At 32.1% G+C, this 23,237-nt stretch overlaps 1 protein-coding gene and 2 long non-coding RNA genes across 3 annotated transcripts; 2 read left to right on the top strand and 1 right to left on the bottom strand.

Moving 5' to 3' along the window:
* Positions 1 to 14,380: 14,380 nt before the first annotated feature.
* LOC139429611 (odorant receptor 43a-like) lies at positions 14,381 to 15,588 on the top strand. The gene is made up of 5 exons (XM_071195544.1): positions 14,381 to 14,917; positions 14,976 to 15,075; positions 15,130 to 15,219; positions 15,278 to 15,433; positions 15,485 to 15,588. Exons 1-5 carry the CDS (start codon positions 14,409 to 14,411, stop codon positions 15,548 to 15,550), a joined length of 921 nt encoding a protein of 306 aa, XP_071051645.1. The 5' UTR covers positions 14,381 to 14,408; the 3' UTR covers positions 15,551 to 15,588.
* A 140-nt stretch (positions 15,589 to 15,728) lies between these two features.
* On the bottom strand, positions 15,729 to 19,866 carry LOC111415105 (uncharacterized). The gene is made up of 3 exons (XR_002706347.2): positions 18,290 to 19,866; positions 18,066 to 18,190; positions 15,729 to 17,734 (listed from the first exon to the last, which is right to left on the bottom strand). It is a non-coding gene; the product is annotated as an uncharacterized lncRNA (long non-coding RNA).
* Positions 19,867 to 21,861: 1,995 nt separating this feature from the next.
* LOC111415104 (uncharacterized) lies at positions 21,862 to 22,835 on the top strand. The gene is made up of 3 exons (XR_002706346.2): positions 21,862 to 22,206; positions 22,306 to 22,430; positions 22,762 to 22,835. It is a non-coding gene; the product is annotated as an uncharacterized lncRNA (long non-coding RNA).
* Positions 22,836 to 23,237: the final 402 nt, after the last annotated feature.

Genomic DNA, 23,237 nt, shown 5'->3' with positions numbered 1-23,237 from the left:
AGTTTCTGGCGAAGACCATCCACTTCATCTTTGACTGGTACTCTGGTGAATAGATTCCACGTCGAAACTTACCAGCATATTCTGAGGGTCTAGCTTCATGCTTTTAATTGATTAATGTGTGGAGTCTCTGACATATGACTCTGTTCTACCTGTAAAAGGAGACGAATAAGCTTTTCTGTTGATCTGCTGGGATTTCTGTGGATTTTACCAGTTCTTTCATTTTCCTTACTATCTTCTCGGTTGGGTCCTTTTTTATTTTCTTATAGGTGGCTGGGTCCAAAAGGCTCTTGATCTTGTCGTCGTATTCCTTTCTGTCCATAACCACGGTCGAATAATAACCACGATTCGAATTTCTTAATCTGCTTATCCCGACATCTTTTGAATTCATGTTCCGCCTTCTCTATGGTTATCCTGTCTACTTTGCCCCAGTCTTCTCTTGCCATGGAATTGGAAAGTGAGAGGTGGAGTCGTAGTAACCCCTCACTTATTCTCTGCAGATCTTTAAAGGTTTTGTGAATTCTTTCTCGTATCAGCGCCTGTTCTGTCTTGATCAAGATCCTACGTGCTGCAGCGGTGTCGATATGGGGCTTCACTCTGAGGAAATTTGGCGTTACTTTCTTTTCTCTGCATCTACGTAGGAAAGCCAAGCCACTTAATAGCTTGCGTTGTCTAATCCGTAAGTTGTCAAGATCCTTGATTTGTTTGTTCTATTGAAAATAGTATTCTTTCTAAGAATCAATATGACTTCACTAAGGGTAAATCAACAAGTGATGCCATTGCGGAACTTACAACAAAAGTTAAAAATAGTTTTGAGAAATCAAGGCCTTGCCTAGCTATTTTTTGGATATAGCTAAAGCCTTTGACACGGTTGACTACAGTTTTTGTTGCGTTAGCTCGATATTTATGGGGTGAGAGGTATACCTTTGAAATTAATGTGGGACTATCTGCAAGAGAGATCTCAATATGTGAAGATTGGTCAAAGTCTCAGCTGTTCGGTATCGATGAATGTCAGGGTGCCACCGGGAACGGTTTTGGGTCAGCTTTTGTTTTTAATTTATATAAATGACTTGCTTTCATTAACACTCAATGGAGACTTAATCTGTTATGCGGATGATACCGTTCTGTATGTGGAAGGCCGTTCTTGGGCGGATGTTGAAGATAGAGCTATAGCAGATTTCATATTAATAAATAACTGGCTAAATAGCAGTAAACTTATTTTAAATGATAGCAAGTCAAATTTTATAAGGTGTACCATTAGAAAGGATACCAATAATTGGTTTTCTAGCCTTCCAATTCATGAAAATGATTGTTGTGTGGACGATTGCAATTGTAAAAGGATTACATCTGTGCAAGTTGCTACTTATTTGGGTGTATTAATTGACAATCATTTGAGATGGAATGCTCATATTGCAAGGATGGTTGACGTAGTACTTACATGTTTAAAAGATTACGTCATCTATGCGATTTCATTTTAAGATATATTACTTTGGAGTTATATAATCAAACCTGCAGTATGGCACTTTGGCATGGGGCTCTGCAGCTGATTCTTATCTTCAGAAATTAATTACGTTTCAAAAATGTGCTATTAAAATAATGATGCATAGGTCCCGTACTTTCCCATCTGCGTTATTGTTTGCTGAGTGTGACTTATTTACTATTAAACTGTTATACACCTTAGCAATTATGAATAACATTTTAAAATCACCGGACCGACTGTCTCACATGGTTACTCTATTCGGATTGCATCCCAGAATGATTTTTCAATTTTTGCGGTTACCCCCATGCGCCAGCTTGGTACTGATCATAATAGAAATTAGTTATATGGGAGTGTTATGGGAGTTTTTGTTTTTGTTTACCTTATATGTGTTTACTATTAATTTAAATAAATAAAAAAATAAATAAATTAGACAAATTTTCAACATTGTTGCTTGTACAATGGCTAAGAAATACAGTTCAAATACTGTTGCTTGCGCTCGAGGTTCAATGATTAAACCCTTGGATATCCATTTCGCCAACGATGGCATCTTCTTCTTCTTCGGGTGCCTATCGTTTCGATTATTGGCGATCATTGTGGATATAACCCTTGTTTATAGATATACATAGTTATCCAACCGGTCGAGTTGGGCTGCTCTAGCTCGTGCTGCCTCTAACGGCAAACGAGAAAAACATCATTTATGAATGAATTGAATAAAATTGGAAATCCAACTTGTAGTAGAAGTTGCATACTCAGAATAAAAGATTAATTGAAATTATGTGATTGAACACGAAATTGTTTAACATATAAAATATTTAATTACTTTAACCCATTTACGGACAAGGTAGAAAATAATAATTGTAAAGTTTAGAAAAAAATTATTGTTTATTGCAAAAAATATGATAAGTAAGACGATTCGGCATAAATCAAATCAAAAAAAAAATTGGGTATATGAAAAAGATGATGGTGCGTAAAGGCACCTTTGACTAATTCAAATCATAAATCATTTTCCGCCTACATCAGACGTACGGCAATGTATGACTTGAAGTCCAATTGCGTAATTTTATTATTATTTGCCATGTTGAACAATTTCCAATAATTGATGGTAATGTCTAGCAAATTTACAAACAACGGCCACCACCACTTTTTGCCTCCCACATTTATTATATAGTTGGAAATTCCATATCATGTAAGTTTATGCCTCCCATATATTTGTTATACTCAGAGATTATATTTGGTTGAGGAATCATAACGATTTTCCGCTCTCTTCGGTTGTATCGTCTAGCGGTGGTCAAAGGTTGCACACTAAAGTTATTGCTAATAATGGTAACTACTGAATTGTCGTTCCATCTAGTCAAGGATATTTTTGTCGCTTTGTCAAATACGGAATCATAACTCCCTTGTTTCTTTTTCGAAATAACTTTGATACTTTCTAAAGGACATTTAGCTGTTCGGTTATCTCTTATGGTTCCCGTAGCGTAAAAGTCCTTTTCATTCAAACATTTCAACAACTTGTACGAAGAGAAAAAGTTTTTAAGGGGTTTTTACGATCTTTAGCAAATCAACAACAACTTGGCCTCCTAAGCTAAGTTCTGACTTTTCTCTTGATGTGTTTGCCCCTTCATATGGAGCAAATTGAAATAAATATCCATCCGAAGACGACAGACACCCTTTTATAAACATTTTGCAACAATGTCTTCCAAAATAAGGCACCATCTGTCTGGACTTGTATTCTCAGGTGAAATATACGTATCTGGCCAATGGTGCACTTATGCACTACCGAGTTTAGCGTAATTTTTTATAAAGAAAATCACAAAACATTTCCAAAGTAATGCACTAATATCAAAATATAAAGATTTGAGTTTACGAATATCCACGTAGAAAAATTAAGATCAAAATTAGCAACAATTTATATAAAAAATAGTTCGGGGACGGGCAAATGTCCAAATTTGTGAAATTTTAACAGATACCATAGCATTAACTCGTAATATTAGAAGAATATAAATTATCGTTAAAAATAACCTAATCTTTTAAGTAACTTTTCATCCTAGAATAAAAGGTGTGTTGCCAATAATAAGTGAAAAAACATTTTTTTAACAGTGGTGCGCTAACGCACCGCTGGCCTTAAATGGGTTAAGCATTACATCTAAATATTTTAAAAAATATCCTTTTTTATAATAGAAAACCAAAAATTAACTTGCTAATTAAATAAATCAATTAGTACTTTTCTCGGATAAAATAAAAAAAAACCAATAATTATTCTCGATTTAAATTGTAGTAGAAATACAAAAAGTCAGTTTTGATTTTTGTTCGTCCTATTACAGACTTAATTCCAGACGTGGTAGCTCCGACCGTTCCTTTGAGCAATTGGCCGACCGACAGTTTAATAGATCACTGTAGCATGCTGTGCACACGACATGTACAAAACAAAAAGAACGTTACTATATAAAATTATTAATATTATTATCATTAAAAATAATCAATCCTGTCAGTCCTATCAATCCTGTGAATGTAGTTATATTAGTGTAGTCATATTATTACTTATTAAAATATTAATTTATATTGTGGACACACATACATATATATCCACAAAGGAATTATAAAATTTGCAATATGTTCCTCCACATTTAACATTCTTTTGGCAAATTTACCCACTGAGATCATCTGTACTGTGGTAGATCTCATACAGAACCCTCCAGACATAAATCCATATTCTTCACTCAAAAAATTGTTAATCGACAGGTTATCATTGAGTGAAGAAAAACGGCTGGACGATGTTCTGTTAGGTTCGCAAATGGGAGATCAAAAACCGTCAGATTTTTATCGAGCGATGTTGACCACGGTTGGTGGTTCTCAGGTGGTTAGTCCAAATTTATTATTAAAATTGTGGCAAAGGAGACTACCCGTGTTGTTTCGGTTGCACTCCTCGCTTCTGGTAAAGAGGACGTGGTGGACATTCTTTCCATTGCCGACAAGGTGTGGGAATCAATGAATTTGACGTCGACCTCAACACACCTCTCGGAAGGAAAAAACATCGCACCACAAAAACACCACCACACGACGAATTACTAACAACAATCCAAAATCTGACGTTAACGTGTCAAGCACTAGTGACTACCATTACACAACAACAACAACAACAGGACAAAAAATTTGGAAAATCAAATAAATTCTTTGACTACCCAATTTCAAAACATACCAACAAATACGTCGAAGAATTGTAATTGTAATTGTTTTCACAATTCTCGAGATAGACATCGTTCTTCGTCACGTCATTCGCGGAATAGATCTAATTCTACGAGTTATTCGACTATTTGTTGGTATCACCGTAAATTTGGAGACAACGCGGTTAAATGTGGAGGAACATATTGCAAATTTTATAATTCCTTCACCGACAAAAACAAAAATTTTCCATCGACATCAAAAAACTAATAAAGGTTTCAAAAGAAAAACAAAATTTTTCCAAATTCAAAATTTTGACAAAAAGTCAACCTCAATTTACGGTAAATTCTGTCAATTTGCGACTTTTCATTTTTGACAATCAAAATAACCTAAATTTTTCAATTGACACTGGAGCTGACATTTCGGTTCTACCTCACAAATTATATCCGAAACGTAACCAAGATACCAACTCAAACCTTTCTGCCGCTAATGGTACTACAATTACTACATACGGTAAAAAAATGCTTACAATTTCATTAAATCTAAGAAGGAATTTCCCATTCGTATTTACTATAGCTAATGTTAGTAAACCAATCATTGGTGCGGATTTCCTTCATGCATTTGGTATCTTGGTGGATATAAAAAAGAAGCGATTGGTAGATTCGAAAACCAATCTGTTTTCAATTGGTTCCATTGTCAAAAATACTATTCCAACTCCCAAAATTTTTTCTTTTGAAACCAAATATACAACACTCTTAAAAAAATTTCCAAAATTAACGTCTACACCGGACTTTACAAAACCAGTTGGACATAACACTCGACACAGAATTGTTACCAACTCACACTTACCGTTTTGTCGTCCCCGACGTTTAGACGTGCACAAACACAACATCGCAAAGAAAGAATTCGAACAAATGGTGGCATTAGGAATCTGCCGACCCTCTTCTTCTTCTACAGCGTCGCCTCTTCACATGGTTCCTAAGAAAGATTCCAACGATTGGAGACCATGTGGAGACTACCGACAACTCAACAACATCACAGTTCCAGATCGTTATCCTCTTCCGCACATTCAAGATTTTAATTTACATTTACACAATTGCAACATTTTTTCAAAATTAGATCTGGTACGAGCTTATCACCAAATTCCTGTAGAAGAAGACGATATTCCTAAAACGGCTATCACTACACCATTTGGTCTGTTCGAGTTCACGAGAATGCCTTTCGGTTTACGTAATGCGGCACAAACCTTTCAAAGATTTATAAACGAAGTTCTATCTGGCTTAGATTTCCTATTCGTATATCTAGATGATATTCTAGTAGCCAGTCGCAATGAAGAAGAACATTATCTTCATTTACAACAATTGTTTGAGAGGTTAAGCTCTTGTAATATTAATATACAACCAACAAAATGTGTTTTTGGAGTTACAGATTTAAATTTCCTAAGTCATCAAATTTCTGCTGAAGGCGTTCGCCCTTCGCAATCTAAGGTTAATGCCATAACTGAATTTCCAAAACCAACCACACTAAAACAATTACAGCGATTCTTAGGAATGATAAATTTTTATCACAGATTTTTACCAAACATCTCAAACATTTTAGCTCCTTTACATCATTTATCAAAAACACTTTATTCACAAAAACTTAAATCAATCACCTCTTGGACACACCTTCACGACATTTCTTTCACTAAAGCCAAAGAACTTTTATCAAAATCCGTCACTCTTGCACACCCATCACCACAAGCAACTCTTTCACTGACGACAGACGCCTCAAGTAAAGGTATAGGAGCAGTTTTATCACAGACTATAGACAATAAAACACAACCTTTAGCATTTTTTTCTCAAAAATTATCTTCAAGCCAAATAAATTATTCAACTTTTGATAGAGAATTGTTAGCAATTTACACTAGTATCAAATTCTTTAAACATTTTTTACATGGACATCAATTTGTAGTTTACACTGATCACAAACCTCTAATCAACACAATTTTTTCTAACACAGAAAAAACTCCACGTCAGACACGATATCTTACTTACATAACACAATTCACATCAGATATCAGGTACATTACAGGAGAATCAAACATTGTAGCGGACACGTTGTCCAGAACAAATATTGATTCTCTAAATTCACAGTACCCTGACACACAAACCTTAAAAAACGCGCAATTTAACGATACAGAATTAACACATTTACTAAACAAACAATACTCAAAGACACAAACTACTAAATATAACCTATCGCAACAAACAACATCACATTCAGATGTAAAGCTTTGGTGCGACATTTCAACAAACAATCCTCGAACATACATACCACAAAAATTTCGTAAAACAATTTTCAACAAATTTCACAACTTAACACATCCTGGTATTCGCGCTACTACACACATCATCAAAACACGATTCTTTTGGCCTCACATGACAAAACACATTCAGTTATGGACAAAAACCTGTTTGCGATGTCAACAAACAAAAGTTCAAAAGTACACAAAATCACCTATTAGTAAAATTCCGATACCAAAATTAAGATTCGACCATATCCACATTGATTTGGTCGGTCCTCTCACTCCGTCCCTTGGCTGCACATATGTGCTCACCGTAATAGATCGTTTCACGCGTTGGCCAGAAGCTTTTCCTCTCAAAGATATTGGTTCTTCTTCTATTGCGGATACTTTGTTTCGACATTATTTCAGCCGATTTGGCATTCCTAGCACTATAACCCATGATCAGGGACGACAATTCGAATCAAAACTCTTTTCAAAATTTCACACCCTTCTAGGAACACGTCAAATTCATACATCCACCTTCCATCCCCAAAGCAACGGAATTTTAGAAAGGTTTCACTGTTCTTTAAAAACAGCCATAACTGCCAGAGGTAACACTACGAGGTGGAACAATGATCTTCCCTTGGTTCTCCTAGGCCTCAGATCATCTCTAAAGGAAGACCTAGGTTGTTCATCTGCCGAACTTGTATACGGTCAACCACTTAGGCTTCCAGGAAAATTTTTTGTTAATATTCAACACCCTTTGGAATCTGATCCATTGCTATCTAGTTTACGAGAAACATTCTCTTGTTTGAAATCAGTAAACACAGTTTTTCATTCTAACCAAAAACCATTTATTCATAAAGATTTATTCATTTCAAAATTTGTTTTTGTCAAAATTAATGGGATTCAACCCTCTTTAACACCAAGATATGAAGGCCCATTTAAAGTGATAAAAACATTTCCGAAATATTTTGTAATTTTCAAAAATAACAAGGAAGTAGCTGTTAACATCAACAACCTTAAACCAGCATTTCTTTTAAAAGAAAATTCAACTTGTCACCACAGCGAGGCAATCAATTCTCATGATATAAAAATTCAAAAAAAAGTTACTTTCAATTTTTAAATATGATTTATTTGTTCTTTAACCACCATATTCCTCTTTTTATTAATCTTTATAGGCTGGGAAGTGGCTGTAGCATGCTGTGCACACGACATGTACAAAACAAAAAGAACGTTACTATATAAAATTATTAATATTATTATCATTAAAAATAATCAATCCTGTCAGTCCTATCAATCCTGTGAATGTAGTTATATTAGTGTAGTCATATTATTACTTATTAAAATATTAATTTATATTGTGGACACACATACATATATATCCACAATCACACATATCAAACGAGTATGTAGTATAAACAAAGTTTTTTTGCAACTACTCGAGTTTGGATAAAGGACTTCACGTATACAAATTCCTTCTTTATTATTTCCTCGTTGAGAATTCTTTGGTTAAAATACAAATACGAAAATTAAGAAACATTAATTAGAATCAATTAAATAAATAAAAATGAAGTATTTCTGATTTTATTATACCAGTGTTTCTAAATTGATGTGAAAGATTTCAAGGGATGATTTTTCATCGAAAATTACGGGGTGTCTTTCATATAACTTTTCGTTTGAAACCCCTTCTCCTCCAAGTTATATAGCCCTCTAAAATTAAGGGAAAAATCTGCAACTTTCTTATCTCTTGACATTTTATTACTAACAAATTGTTAATTTGATCATAAAAAATAAAATAATGCTGAGAACAATTTGACATAACTTCATTTCTTTGACTAATAATAATCAATCTCTGAATTAACTCACTTGAGCCTATGTATTATTTTATTTTTTTGTGATCAAACTAACAATTTTAGGAGAAAATGTCAAGAGACAAAAAAGTTGCGTATTGAATCCTACTATTTAAATCAAGTTTTTAAATAGAAAAATGTAGACGTATTAAAAAGTTCTAATGCAAACTATTATGGTGTTGATTTGTTCAGCCTCTTGTAATAACATTTTCGGGTTATAGAAATCGTCAAAAAGTGTCATTTTATTAACAACAGTTACCTGCAATGTTTCAATGTTCTAAATTCCTCCATAGTGGATTTATTAAATAAAAACAATTTTTTCCCCTAACTTTAGAGTGCTGTAACTCGGTGGGGAAGGGGTTTTTTGAACAAAAAGTTATATGAAAGACTCCCCTAAATTTTTGTTGAAAAATCACTCCTTGATATCGCAATTTAGAAACAGCCTGTATATTAATGAACTTTTTTAAGGTTGACTTTATTGTGTTGACTGAACATAATGAAAATCATTAATACATAACAACAAAAAACATAACAAATCCTGCTAACTACTTATAATTGCAAATTACAAATTACTTATGTTGTAAAATAGTAACTTTATTGCTTATTTTAATTATGCATGGAAAGGGCACAATTGCTGAAAAAACTAAAATGACTTTTGTTTATGGAGCAGGCAGAGATATTAATTATGCCCAAAATTTATTCGAACAAAGATTTCCAGACAGAAACATCCTATATTGTGTAGGTCCCTTTTTATATGAAAAAGGCGCTACAAGAAATTCAATGTTTAAGCTGATGTTCGTAATAATCCATATATTTAAAAAAGGACACGACGAAATTTGTAAACTTTGCGACAAATTACAACTAATTAAACGACAATTAATGCAATATTTTTTTCTATTGAAATCGCAAGATGTAGTGCCAACTTGACAGACGACTTTGCATCAAGAGCTTTAGGAGAATGATATCCAAAAGCTAATTTCATTTTGTTATTAGATACAAGTATGCTTTATTGGTTACGTGAAATGAATTACTAACGACGTTGGGCAGCTAATATATTGTGTGGGATTATAGGTAACTTTTTAATTGGCCCTTTCTTCGAAAAACCATGCTTATCAAAAAACATGTACCTTTTGGAAAGCATACTTAACAATTGAAAAATATTGATGGCGCTTCTAATATGCAATAAAAATCGTTCAAAATACTTTCCGCCTTTATACGATGAAAGTTCTATCTGAAACTTTTTTGATAAAATTGATGTTTTATGGGTTATTAGGTAGTCTCAATTTGAATGCCTTACAATGCCTTAAATGCCTTAAAATATAGTCTTTTAAACAAACGTCTTAAAAAGACTCAACGCTGTTGGTTTCCTCTCATAAAACCTGTTCATACACCTACTTAAAAAAATTTGGCGTCTACAAATCGGTACCTACCGACGTATTCGGTATTATTCTCGAAGGACACATTATCGATTTTTTTTCTATGCAAGAAATACTAAAATACTTGCAACTTATTTTACGTTTTTCGTAGTAATACGTTAGGGTGCGTATAGTAAAATTTAAATTTTGATGAATGGCGCCACATAAGTCACCCTGCCATCTAGGCATCATGACCACGAACTACATTCTTTGGATAACTATGTATATCTATAAACAAGGATATAACTTTATTCACAGCGGTTATGTATAGTTCGGTGGTAGTATTTGAGAACCATGCCCTTAAGTTTCTTTACGGCATCCTCTTCTACCATACATTTTCCCTTGGAGGACGGATCTCAAAAGGCGGCATTTGTGTCTGTTTCTTGTAATATGTCCTGCTTAATAATACTCCAGTTCATCATCTCCAATTCCTCATCCTAATCCACCGTTTTTATTACTTTTTTTATTTTTCTTTCGACCGTAAATTTTCACTTTGTTTACTCAATATACATTTCTCATCGATGAAGATCTTTTGAAATCTAACTCTTACTTTCCTTCCTGACTATTTTTTAGATACTTTACCTGTAACGAAATTTTAAAAAAATTTTTCAATTACATTTTTTTATAATGTTTAATATCTTAATTTTATTCAATGCTTTTCAAAAGATCCATTTAATATGAACTTGAAATGAACTTTGCATACGACGTTACAACCTTCATTATATATCACATTTAATAATTAACCTTAATGTCTTTTAAATGTACTTTTGCAGCTGCGTATTAATATTCTCCACCAGTTGCAATCAGTGATGCCATATTGCTCCAACAAGAAATCACTAGATGTCCATGAAAAAATCCCTAGTATATCCCTAAATTGTAAACACTCTAAAATCGCTAGAATATCTCCAAAGCACAGAATCATTGACATGCATATTATTTGTAACGAACAAATAAAAAGTTAAAATTAGCTAAATATATTTTTATTTCACAAAAATACTAATAACAACATAAGTAACATAAATAAGGAAAAGGTATATTTTTAACTCTTATAAACGTTCATTTGCTATACAAATTACTAGCTGCCATCAAACTGAAGTGATCTTTATCTATATGAAAATTTTGACAGCAGTTGGCACTAGAGAAACGAGTAACACAAATGGCGTTTAGTGCTTCGCTACTTAATTTATTTCTTTTTTTTGTTTTTACATCAGTTATTGCGGAAAAAACTCTTTCTGTTTGTGCATTGCTATGAGGCAACGACATGCACAAGGTAGCTATGTCTTTAAATTCTCTCTCATCGTTGAAATTTGTATATTGTCCTAGTTTGAACCAAAATTCTTCAACGGATTGTTCTGGGGGTTCAGTGCTTTCACTATAGTGAATAGCTATCTTTTTCCACTGAAAATCAATTCGATCTCCATTTATTTCCTCTAAAGAGATAAATTTAGACCATACTACTTTTAAGGATTTTAAGCTGTCCGGCTTACTTATGCTTTTAGCAACTGCAGGGTTCAAAAAGATTAAACTGTTAAAAAAATCGTCGTGTAAAGGAAATCGCTTTTGTATCTACTCAGCAGCAGTTATGAGGTACTCCAAACACAATTTTTTAATTGATATTTGCACCGGTTCCGGTAAATTTTGTAACAGTGTGTTACAATTTTGTCCTAGGTCTATATCCTTGAGATCCAGAAAATGTCGTGGATTTTTGCAGTTGAATTGAAAATCATTTAAATATTCAGGCTTAATGTGCATTGTTATGCTTTTATATATTTTCTTACACTCAGTCGACAGTTCATGAATTAAGAGTTTTTTGCAATGGAACAAAGCATTAAAGGTATTGAAGTACTTCAGAATATGATTGAGGAACAGCAGAATAGCCTTTGTGCTTTTGTTGTTGAGTTCTTCAAAAAGGGTGGCCACGACTTTCGAGTTTTCCTCTAACATCTCTAGTCTGAAATATTCGATCAAAACGTCCCAATTTTCTAAAACTCGCTCAACTACATGTTGCATGCAAAGCCATCTAGTAACAGATAACTTTAACATAACTTTAAAACTGTGCACTTCTCTTTGCCGACACCGAAAAGTAGCTAGCCATGTTCCGTAAAAATTCTTCTGGAGTCCGTGACAATTTCGAGCAGGCTCTACTTGCCACTAAAGCAGACGAATGACATATGCAGGGTAAAACTACAAGAGTTTTTGTTTCTGCTTGAAGGCGCGTCATAAAAGAGTAGTTTTTTCCCACCATGACACTGGCGTTATCTGAAGAAAGTCCTATCACATTAGAGATAGAAATACCTTTTGATGTTAGGCAGTTACTGAATGCTAGAAATAGTTTCTCGGCACTACAATCCCTCGCATCAATTGTTATCAACTGTAGAAGCTTGTCACATATTTTGCCGTAATCATCGACGTACTTTACTACAATACATAGTAATTTATTAATCAAGACACTAAAGTATTTTGTTGCCAGTAATTTAGAAAGATCAGCGGTTTCTTTATGGGCGATTACATTTTTGATTATATTAACAGTTTTTGTACGTCCTTTAAAATACTCGAATCAGGGAAACAATCTTTCAAAACTGGAATTAAATGATCGGCGAACTGATATGCTACGTTATGATGCGCTAAAAGGTTAGCTAACTTAATTTCAGCAGTTGTCACTTTGCTTTTATTTGACGCACTTAAATTAAATAAAGCAGTAACCGGTTGTAAACCCCTCACTTTGGCGACATTTTTCTTGCGTTTAGCTCTCGTAGTGTGCCGCACCAATTCCGATTTGCCGCATTTCAATTCAGCATTGCATGCTGTACACATGCAAAGGGTCTTGTCGCCGGATGGATGTTCTGTTAGCCAGCCCTTAAAATGAGGATGCTGCTTCCATTCTGGTCTAAATTTTTGAGCGTATTGTTTCTGTTTAGATAGCTTGTGACGCACTTTCTGTAATTTCAGCTTCTTAATTGGCGTTCGGTCATCATCGCGAGACATTGACGGTTGTGGGGATTCTTCACCATTAAGGGACAAAGGCCTTTTGTTAAGGTTAATTAAACATAGTCGTCTGATGAAGAGCTCATTTTTCGCAAACAATACACATATTTACTAGTTGCCGTTACGTGAACTGTCATAAACTCGAGTCATAAACTGAACGCTGCACTAAATTTTATTTAGAATAACTTTATTCGGTAAATCCTCGGGCAACGCAATGTTACTTCTCCGGATATCGTAAATCAAATAGCTGCCTTCAAATCAATTTACTAAACATTCTGTTACCCTTTACTAGATAGCGCAGAATGTCTGTATTCTACATACTGTATTTTGGTATGTATCCTACTCTATATTATGTGTACACCGACGGCACGAGTTTATTGCGGATTAATAATTAAATAGTTTAAAATAAGCAATAACCGTGGTGGCGAACAACATGTGAATACTTGAGTAAAATCCCTAGAAATCAATCAAAAATCCCATTATCCCTTTTAGTCGGATTTGTCCCTAAAACTAGGGATAAAATCCCTAATCTGGCATCACTGCGTCCAGCGGACATCAGTGAATAACTTTGTTATTTTTCTGTAAAATTATTCAAAAAAATTCACAAAAGTTGTTCGAAATATAAACAAAATAGTGTCAAAATTTGATTAAATTCTAATCAATTCTTTCCACCCAAAAAATCCTAAAAAATCAATGAAAATGAGCCTCCTAATGTGGTTTCCCTCCTTAAGCTAAATTAAAAAAAATATGTTTCAATTATTTTTTTTTATAAAGTCTTATATCTTAATTTTATTCAATACTTTTCAAAAGATCCATTTAATATGAACTTGAAATGAACTTTGTAAACGACGTTAGAACATTTATTGTACATCACATTTAATAATTAATCTTAATATCTTTTGAATGTACTTTTGCAGCTGCGTATTAATATTTTCCTAACATTATATATATATTATTTCTTGGCTACTTCGTTCAATTCAGTCAGTGCAGTTGCTACAAAATGTCGAGAACCCTTGGTTGTTACCTTATCGAAAAATATTTGCAGAAATACCACAGTTGGCCCACCAACCAAAGATTTGCAGGACTCGGGGGAATAATTTTGGTTGCTCTAAATATATCTTTCAGCGCATATCCTGCGCTAAAAGAATTTATGAGTAAGAATTATCTAACTGTTTAAAGAATGGAAATATTTTTTTTTATTTTCAGATTACCAGGCCAATTTTTACAAATGTTTATTTCATTTGCAATTTATTATGGTCGCAGCTCTATTTTTGTCTGGTTCTATGCAAGCATTGCAACATCGAAATCAAGTGTTTGAGATGATTAAATTATTAAGCGACTTTAATCATTTTGATATTCCGCAAAGATTGGAAATTGTTGAAAGAAACATAAAAAATGTATTAAAAATAATCAATTATGGTACCTACCTTTGGGCATACTTCATAGCATATCTTACTCTGTTGGACGATAATTGCGCTACATTTAAAACAACTAAACATTGTTTACTATTGGAATATTATTTCCCATTTAATCTGAAACCATGGAGTATGACATTAATAATACTATTTCAAACATTCATTATGAGGATAGTACTTACTATTATATTCGTTACGGTAGTGATGTATTGTTATTCGTTGGAATTATTGATTATACGTATTGAAAAACTTAATCAGATGATGGATGACATCACATTAACCAAAAATAAGGAAAGAAATTTTAGAATACTCCAACCTATTATCACGTATCATCAAGAAATATTCAGGTATCTTACCCTTAAAAAATGTGTTAGTACATAAATAAGTATTTTTTTTTTATTTTAGGATGTTTCAATTCAGTAATAAAGTGCACATCAAATTAGTTGTACCTCAAAAACTGCTTGGTGTATGTGTTTCAATCATCTCCACTACTTCATTTCTTTTGGTTTCAATTTTAATTAAACGTAATGATATAATTAATAAAATGTTATTTTTTTAGAGAAAAGATATAACAAGCTTTACCGTTGGTGTAACAACTTGGTTTGGGTTATTTTTAAGTCACACATTTGGACAAAAAATGACTACGGCGGTATGAATTATTTTGAATATGTAAAACAAAAATGTTTGATGTATTTTTATTTTGTTAGGGTAACAATGTTGCGAACGTGGTGTATAATTTGAACTGGTATGATGCGGATGTGGTGACACGAAAACAAGTGTTGACTTTACTTTGTTTGAGCCAACAACCACTCACTATACGAGTTCCTTTATTTGGTGAAATGTCCTATACTGCATCAGCAAATGTAAATAATTTGAATTAAAAGCAGAAAAGCGATTTAAATATATTTTTTTAGGAACTCAAGAAGTCCTATCTCTTCATTAATTCTTTAGTAACAATCATCAAAAAGAAATTTTTTTGAACTCTATTTCAAATTAAGTACCCAATTACATATTGTTATTAATAGCATAAAACACAACACATGTTAAAAAATTAATTATGTTTAAATGATTTATTCAAAATAAAAATATTGATATCACGATAACGCATCTTATAAATATTTAATAAAATCATTGATTTTGTATTCCTAGTGTTTCTGGTTTACTTGTCCGACGCTGAATATTTTTTCAGTTGTTGATTCTTCTTGATTGATTCCGTCGGCAATTAAAAGATAATAAATATTTGTACGTAATACACTGAATTGTTTGTCTCACAGTCCGTTTTTCAGATCCCGAATTATTAAAATTATGGGTGATACAAAGTGTAGGGGGAGACAACGATCAAAATTTCACAAAAGAAGTATAGAAAAGATGTTCTACAGCTATTTGGTATGGAAAACTCAAAACCAGTCAGTACACCAATGGACCCAAATTCAAAATTACAAAAACCTGAAGTAATCAGATATCAAAGTCTGATCGGAAGTTTAATGTATGCATCAATTGGTACAAGACCAGATATTACATTTAGCGTTAACTTCTTAAGTCAATTTAACACAAATTATAACGAGAGTCATTGGATTGCCGCAAAAAGAGTGTTAAAGTATTTAAAAGGAACAATAAATTTGGAACTAACTTATAGAACTTCAGGGAAAGAAATGGAATGTTGTACAGATGCAGGTTGGGATCATCTATAGATGATCGGCGCACCTATACTGGTTATCTGTTTAAAATGGCAAACGCAACCTGATAGTTTACTTGTCTGACCCTGAATATTTGGTCAGTTGTTGATTCTCCAGCATTAAACCTGGCCTGGTACTCTCCTAATATTCGTCTGGTTTCTGCCATTTAAACTAGTATTATATATAGGTACACGTTAAGTATAATTTACATTGCATACTATTGTATAACGGCTCCTGCAATGACGGAACCGTATTATATTCCTAATACAATGATGCATTAGTGATAGATAAATGTGTGTATAAATTGGCGTAAAAGTTATACGTGGCGATATTCTCCGTTTGATACTGAAGTGAAAATCTTAATACAAAAATGTTGTACTTTGCTTCGTACCTGTTCACGAGGTTCTCAAAGGTCGAACTTTCGGATTTTCAAGAGTAAGCGATAACTTGCCTTCGTTGAAACAAAAATTGCATGAAAATTGATACAAAAAACGGAATAGTTACCGTCAATGTGGTACACATATGAGTAATCGGGAAATCGTATACATATATATAAATCATTTCATTGAAGTAAATTAGAAAAGGTCACTCAAAGAACATGTAAAAATCCTTCAGAAAAAACAAAAGGGTCGAACCACTACAAGTGAATTTGAAAAACATAAAACTTAACTTAATGAACAGAGTTTATGTAACTTACTTGAAAAGGACGAAAAACAATACTAACAAAATGTTCAAAGAATGTCAGTTGATCTAAAAGTATAAACGCGAAAGTACAACAGTTAAAGAACAAGAATGGGACGCGTGCTATACAGGTTTTTAACAAAGAATAAAAACCTATCGTTGTGAAAAATAGACTTGCGCGCGAAGAAATTAAATGTATTTTATAAAGAATCTAAAATTGTTGATATCCGTTATGTTGTTAATAAGTTTGTTTTCTGTAGATATGAAGTTCCTCGTATAAATCTAAAAGTTTGGATTTTTTAATATTCTTTAGTATTTTTGTACAATTGAGACTGGTTTTATGATTATTTTCTTTTAGGTGTTGGTATATTGCGGAGTTTTTACATTTAAGATGTTCCTTAAACCTGGTTTGGATGTTCCTGCCTGTCTGTCCTATATAAAACCGATCACAATCTTCGCATTCGATCCTGTATACTCCACTTAACTCGGACTTGTCAAAACGGTGTTTGTTATTAGTTAGCATATGACCTAATTTCTTATTGGAAGAGAACGCCGTAGATATGTTAAACTTTTGAGTGATTTTATGCTGTATGGAGGGCGCAAATGGAAGGGAGATTATCTTGTTTCTATTGTTGTGTCGGGGATATACTATTCTGTTAATTAACGATGAGTGAACTCTGTTGTATATGAAAAGAGTTATCCATGTTGCAAGAATAATGATCAAATAAAAACCATATAAAAACTTCTAACTTGCGTTTATTAATATAAAGTCGTACTAGTTTCGGGTTACCCCATCATCAGCGACAACTATAAAGAGTACGAAAAATAAGATAACAATCAAAAAGTGATAAATATAATAAAGTGAAGTTAACTCGATAAAAAATATATTTTATAAATAATAAATTTTGTTGAAAAAAAGTTAGAAGTTAAGTTAAAATATAAAACGTTCAAAGAATTTATTTAAAAAACGCGAAAAAACTATAAACTAATCTTAAATCAAACAAAAATAATCTAAAATTAGAGGCAAAACAATCAAAAAGGAAAACTTTTTATGGAGAAAATTTAAATTTTAAATAGAGTTGACCACGAGGAAAATGAGGAAAAATGAAAAAATCTCAAAAAACTGAAAAATACTTACAGTCAATGAAGCTATAAAAGGTGCAGACTGGAAATCAGGTGAAAGTAAAGCATTTTGCTATCTGATGGATAAACAAAATGAAGATGAAGTTGAAAATACAAATGGCGACGTTAAAAATGTAGAATCTAAAAATAATAAAAAGGGGGAAAAATGAAAACCTTATAAAAATTTAATTATTAGAAGGACCAAATCAAAAAATGAAGTATAAAAATGAAAAAACTTACGTTAAAAAATTAGAAATTCGAATAAATCTTTAAGATCGTATTAAAGATGTGTTGGTGGGATGAGATGAGGCGAGACTGAGTAAATCAAGCCAGAGCAAATGTTAAACTGGATAAGAGAGATAAAAATAAAAGAGAAAAAGATGAGGGAAATAATCGCTCTGTGAAAAAAATTTTAAAATTTAAAACATAAAGAAAAAGAATATTAGAATGTAAATTATTTAGATTGAAGGTATGTGAATATAGGTTTGTATAAATTCTGAATTTGGTCATTAAGCAAAGTAAAGTTATTATTATTATTATGTCTATGGATTTCTAATAATTCCAATAGATCAAGTCTATAGCTTTTCTGGCATTTATGAATAAGTGAAATATTATTAAAATTAATGTTATGTCCCGTTTCAACTCTATGTTTGTAAATATTTGATTGAATTTTGGTTTTGTGTTCATTAATTCTGTTTTCCAGTCTACGGCCAGTTTGACCCACATAAATTCCCTTACAATTAGAGCATCCGATTGAATACACCCCACTCTCCTTGAGAACATCAAATTGTTTATAATGATAATTAGATAGAAGCTTAAGAAGAGAATTATTGTTAGAAAAGGCTAAGGTTATATTAAATTTTTTGAAAATATGTTTAGACTCCATAGTAATATGATTGAAAGAGATGGGTTTATAAATGGAAATGTTATCGGTTTTAGTGAATAACGGATCTTTTTGTTGTTGTATTTTATTATGTAATTTACTAATGACATTAGAAGGAAAACCGAAATGATAAGCTAAGTTATAGATATAATTAAATTCCTTTATTTTGTTAATCTCTGATAAAGGGTAATTAAGGGCTCTATTAATCAAGTATCTGAAATTAGCTAATTTATGTGACATGGGGTGAGCAGAATCAAAAGGAATTGTGGTAGGAATAACTGTTGGCTTCCTAAAAATGTCATAAGTAATGGAATCAGAGTTATCTCTGGTAACAGTAAGATCAAGAAAGTTGAGAGTTTTATTCCCTTCAATTTCTAGTGTAAAGTTAAGTTTAGGAAATAAGCTGTTAAGGTAGTTATGAAAATCGTTTAGCTCGGCAGCACTCCCCTCCCAAACACAAAAGACATCATCCACATATCGAATCCATTTATAAATATGGTTTTGAAAAGGATTGTTGTTGTTAATTATATATTTATTTTCAACATGATCAAGGAAGATGTCAGAGAGAAGACCGGACAAGGGCATGCCCATAGGAAGTCCTTCACTGATATGGTAAAATTCATTGTTAAAAGAACAATAGTTTTGAGATACGACATGTTTAAGTAATTTATTTAAATGTTCTGTAGTATTATTATTATTGAAGAAATCTTTAAAAATTTTAGAAACTAGGTTTAAAGTAAAATCAATTGGGACATTGGAATACAAATTTGTTACATCAAAGGATATTAGGATTTTATTTTTATAATTTAAATGTTCAGTTTGTTCAATGAATTTAGTGGAATTATTAATCGAGAATTTAGGTTTGAAATTTATAGTTTTGAAAATCTTTAGTAAAAAACATGATATCTTTTCTGTGGGTGAGTTATTAAATGAAGTGATATGCCCATTCGGCCTATCACGAGGCCAACATCACGAAGAGAGACGATCTACGTAGGAAAATGAGGAAGATAGATAGTTTGAGGAAGAATAGGGATAAGGTCAGGACTGATAATTACAAAGAAAAACAATTTAATAGTTTAAACAAAACATCACAATTCACCAACTTAACTGACATCACCTTCACCGAAGAAGAGGTTAATCTCATTGAAAAGGGTTATAAGTTTGCTCTTTCTAGTAAACCTAATTTAACTGATATCGCTGTTGATTTTGATGTCATCATAAAAAACCAACCCGAATTCAATGAGATTAAAAATCAATTAATATCCTTTGTTAAAAAGAAAGAGATTCAACAGAAATTTAATAAAAATAAAAATAAAGATAAAAATAATTAACTCTTCACAGTGGAAGATCATAAAAAGCATAAAAGCAAAACTCGATGAGGGTGATGGTATTTTTGTTAAAGCTGACAAGGGCGCCGGCGTTGTGATTATTAGTAAGAGTGATTACATTGATAAAACTCATGATTTTATGTTAGCAAACAGCTATGTCAAACTTAACATCAACCCACTTGAGAGAACTATACGAAGGACCAGAGAAGTAATAAACCAATGTAAGGAGACTCTGATTGAATACACACCCTCTCTGCAGAACCAAACATTTTTTAATAGTTCACTTTTTATTCACATGAACCCTACTATACCTAGGTTGTACTCGCTTCCCAAACTATATAAGATAAACATGCCCATTCGGCCTATCACTTCATTTAATAACTCACCTACAGAAAAGATATCATGTTTTTTACTAAAGATTTTCAAAACTATAAATTTCAAACCTAAATTCTCGATTAATAATTCCACTAAATTCATTGAACAAACTGAACATTTAAATTATAAAAATAAAATCCTAATATCCTTTGATGTAACAAATTTGTATTCCAATGTCCCAATTGATTTTACTTTAAACCTAGTTTCTAAAATTTTTAAAGATTTCTTCAATAATAATAATACTACAGAACATTTAAATAAATTACTTAAACATGTCGTATCTCAAAACTATTGTTCTTTTAACAATGAATTTTACCATATCAGTGAAGGACTTCCTATGGGCATGCCCTTGTCCGGTCTTCTCTCTGACATCTTCCTTGATCATGTTGAAAATAAATATATAATTAACAACAACAATCCTTTTCAAAACCATATTTATAAATGGATTCGATATGTGGATGATGTCTTTTGTGTTTGGGAGGGGAGTGCTGCCGAGCTAAACGATTTTCATAACTACCTTAACAGCTTATTTCCTAAACTTAACTTTACACTAGAAATTGAAGGGAATAAAACTCTCAACTTTCTTGATCTTACTGTTACCAGAGATAACTCTGATTCCATTACTTATGACATTTTTAGGAAGCCAACAGTTATTCCTACCACAATTCCTTTTGATTCTGCTCACCCCATGTCACATAAATTAGCTAATTTCAGATACTTGATTAATAGAGCCCTTAATTACCCTTTATCAGAGATTAACAAAATAAAGGAATTTAATTATATCTATAACTTAGCTTATCATTTCGGTTTTCCTTCTAATGTCATTAGTAAATTACATAATAAAATACAACAACAAAAAGATCCGTTATTCACTAAAACCGATAACATTTCCATTTATAAACCCATCGCTTTCAATCATATTACTATGGAGTCTAAACATATTTTCAAAAAATTTAATATAACCTTAGCCTTTTCTAACAATAATTCTCTTCTTAAGCTTCTATCTAATTATCATTATAAACAATTTGATGTTCTCAAGGAGAGTGGGGTGTATTCAATCGGATGCTCTAATTGTAAGGGAATTTATGTGGGTCAAACTGGCCGTAGACTGGAAAACAGAATGAATGAACACAAAACCAAAATTCAATCAAATATTTACAAACATAGAGTTGAAACGGGACATAACATTAATTTTAATAATATTTCACTTATTTATAAATGCCAGAAAAGCTATAGACTTGATCTATTGGAATTATTAGAAATCCATAGACATAATAATAATAATAACTTTACTTTGCTTAATGACCAAATTCAGAATTTATACAAACCTATATTCACATACCTTCAATCTAAATAATTTACATTCTAATATTCTTTTTCTTTATGTTTTAAATTTTAAAATTTTTTTCACAGAGCGATTATTTCCCTCATCTTTTTCTCTTTTATTTTTATCTCTCTTATCCAGTTTAACATTTGCTCTGGCTTGATTTACTCAGTCTCGCCTCATCTCATCCCACCAACACATCTTTAATACGATCTTAAAGATTTATTCGAATTTCTAATTTTTTAACGTAAGTTTTTTCATTTTTATACTTCATTTTTTGATTTGGTCCTTCTAATAATTAAATTTTTATAAGGTTTTCATTTTTCCCCCTTTTTATTATTTTTAGATTCTACATTTTTAACGTCGCCATTTGTATTTTCAACTTCATCTTCATTTTGTTTATCCATCAGATAGCAAAATGCTTTACTTTCACCTGATTTCCAGTCTGCACCTTTTATAGCTTCATTGACTGTAAGTATTTTTCAGTTTTTTGAGATTTTTTCATTTTTCCTCATTTTCCTCGTGGTCAACTCTATTTAAAATTTAAATTTTCTCCATAAAAAGTTTTCCTTTTTGATTGTTTTGCCTCTAATTTTAGATTATTTTTGTTTGATTTAAGATTAGTTTATAGTTTTTTCGCGTTTTTTAAATAAATTCTTTGAACGTCTTATATTTTAACTTAACTTCTAACTTTTTTTCAACAAAATTTATTATTTATAAAATATATTTTTTATCGAGTTAACTTCACTTTATTATATTTATCACTTTTTGATTGTTATCTTATTTTTCGTACTCTTTATAGTTGTCGCTGATGATGGGGTAACCCGAAACTAGTACGACTTTATATTAATAAACGCAAGTTAGAAGTTTTTATATGGTTTTTATCTGTTGTATATGTTTTGCATGTCCCAGAAACTATAACCATTATTTGTTCCGATACTAAGAATTATTTTAAGTTCTGAAATGTAGTCTGAATAATTGAGTGGTATGGTGTTAAGCCGATTAAAGTTGAATCTGAAGGCAGCTTCTTTGTGTGACGTTAGATTAAAAGAATTCTTCGGAATTATCGAATCTGTAGATGTTGGTTTTCTATATATATTAAAAGACAGATGGTCGTTATGATCTCTGGAGATACTAAAGTCGAGGAAGTTAATGCTCTTATTTAGTTCCTTTTCCATAGTGAATTCTAAGTTGTTGATGTTGAAGATGTTGTACAATGCCCTAAGTTTAGCAGCGTTACTCTCATAAACGATAAGTATATCGTCTACGTAGCGTCCA

The sequence above is a fragment of the Onthophagus taurus genome, chromosome 3 (assembly GCF_036711975.1).
Source record: "Onthophagus taurus isolate NC chromosome 3, IU_Otau_3.0, whole genome shotgun sequence".
Taxonomy (NCBI): domain Eukaryota; kingdom Metazoa; phylum Arthropoda; class Insecta; order Coleoptera; family Scarabaeidae; genus Onthophagus; species Onthophagus taurus.
This window is presented reverse-complemented; position numbering and strand designations above follow the sequence as displayed.

Coding starts and splice junctions, on each gene's coding strand:
- LOC139429611 (XM_071195544.1), top strand. CDS start 14,409: ATGGTCGCAGCTCTATTTTTGTCTGGTTCTATGCAAGCATTGCAACAT. Junction 14,918..14,975: donor TATCATCAAGAAATATTCAG/GTATCTTACCCT, acceptor TTTTTATTTTAG/GATGTTTCAATTCAGTAATA. Junction 15,434..15,484: donor CCTATACTGCATCAGCAAAT/GTAAATAATTTG, acceptor ATATTTTTTTAG/GAACTCAAGAAGTCCTATCT.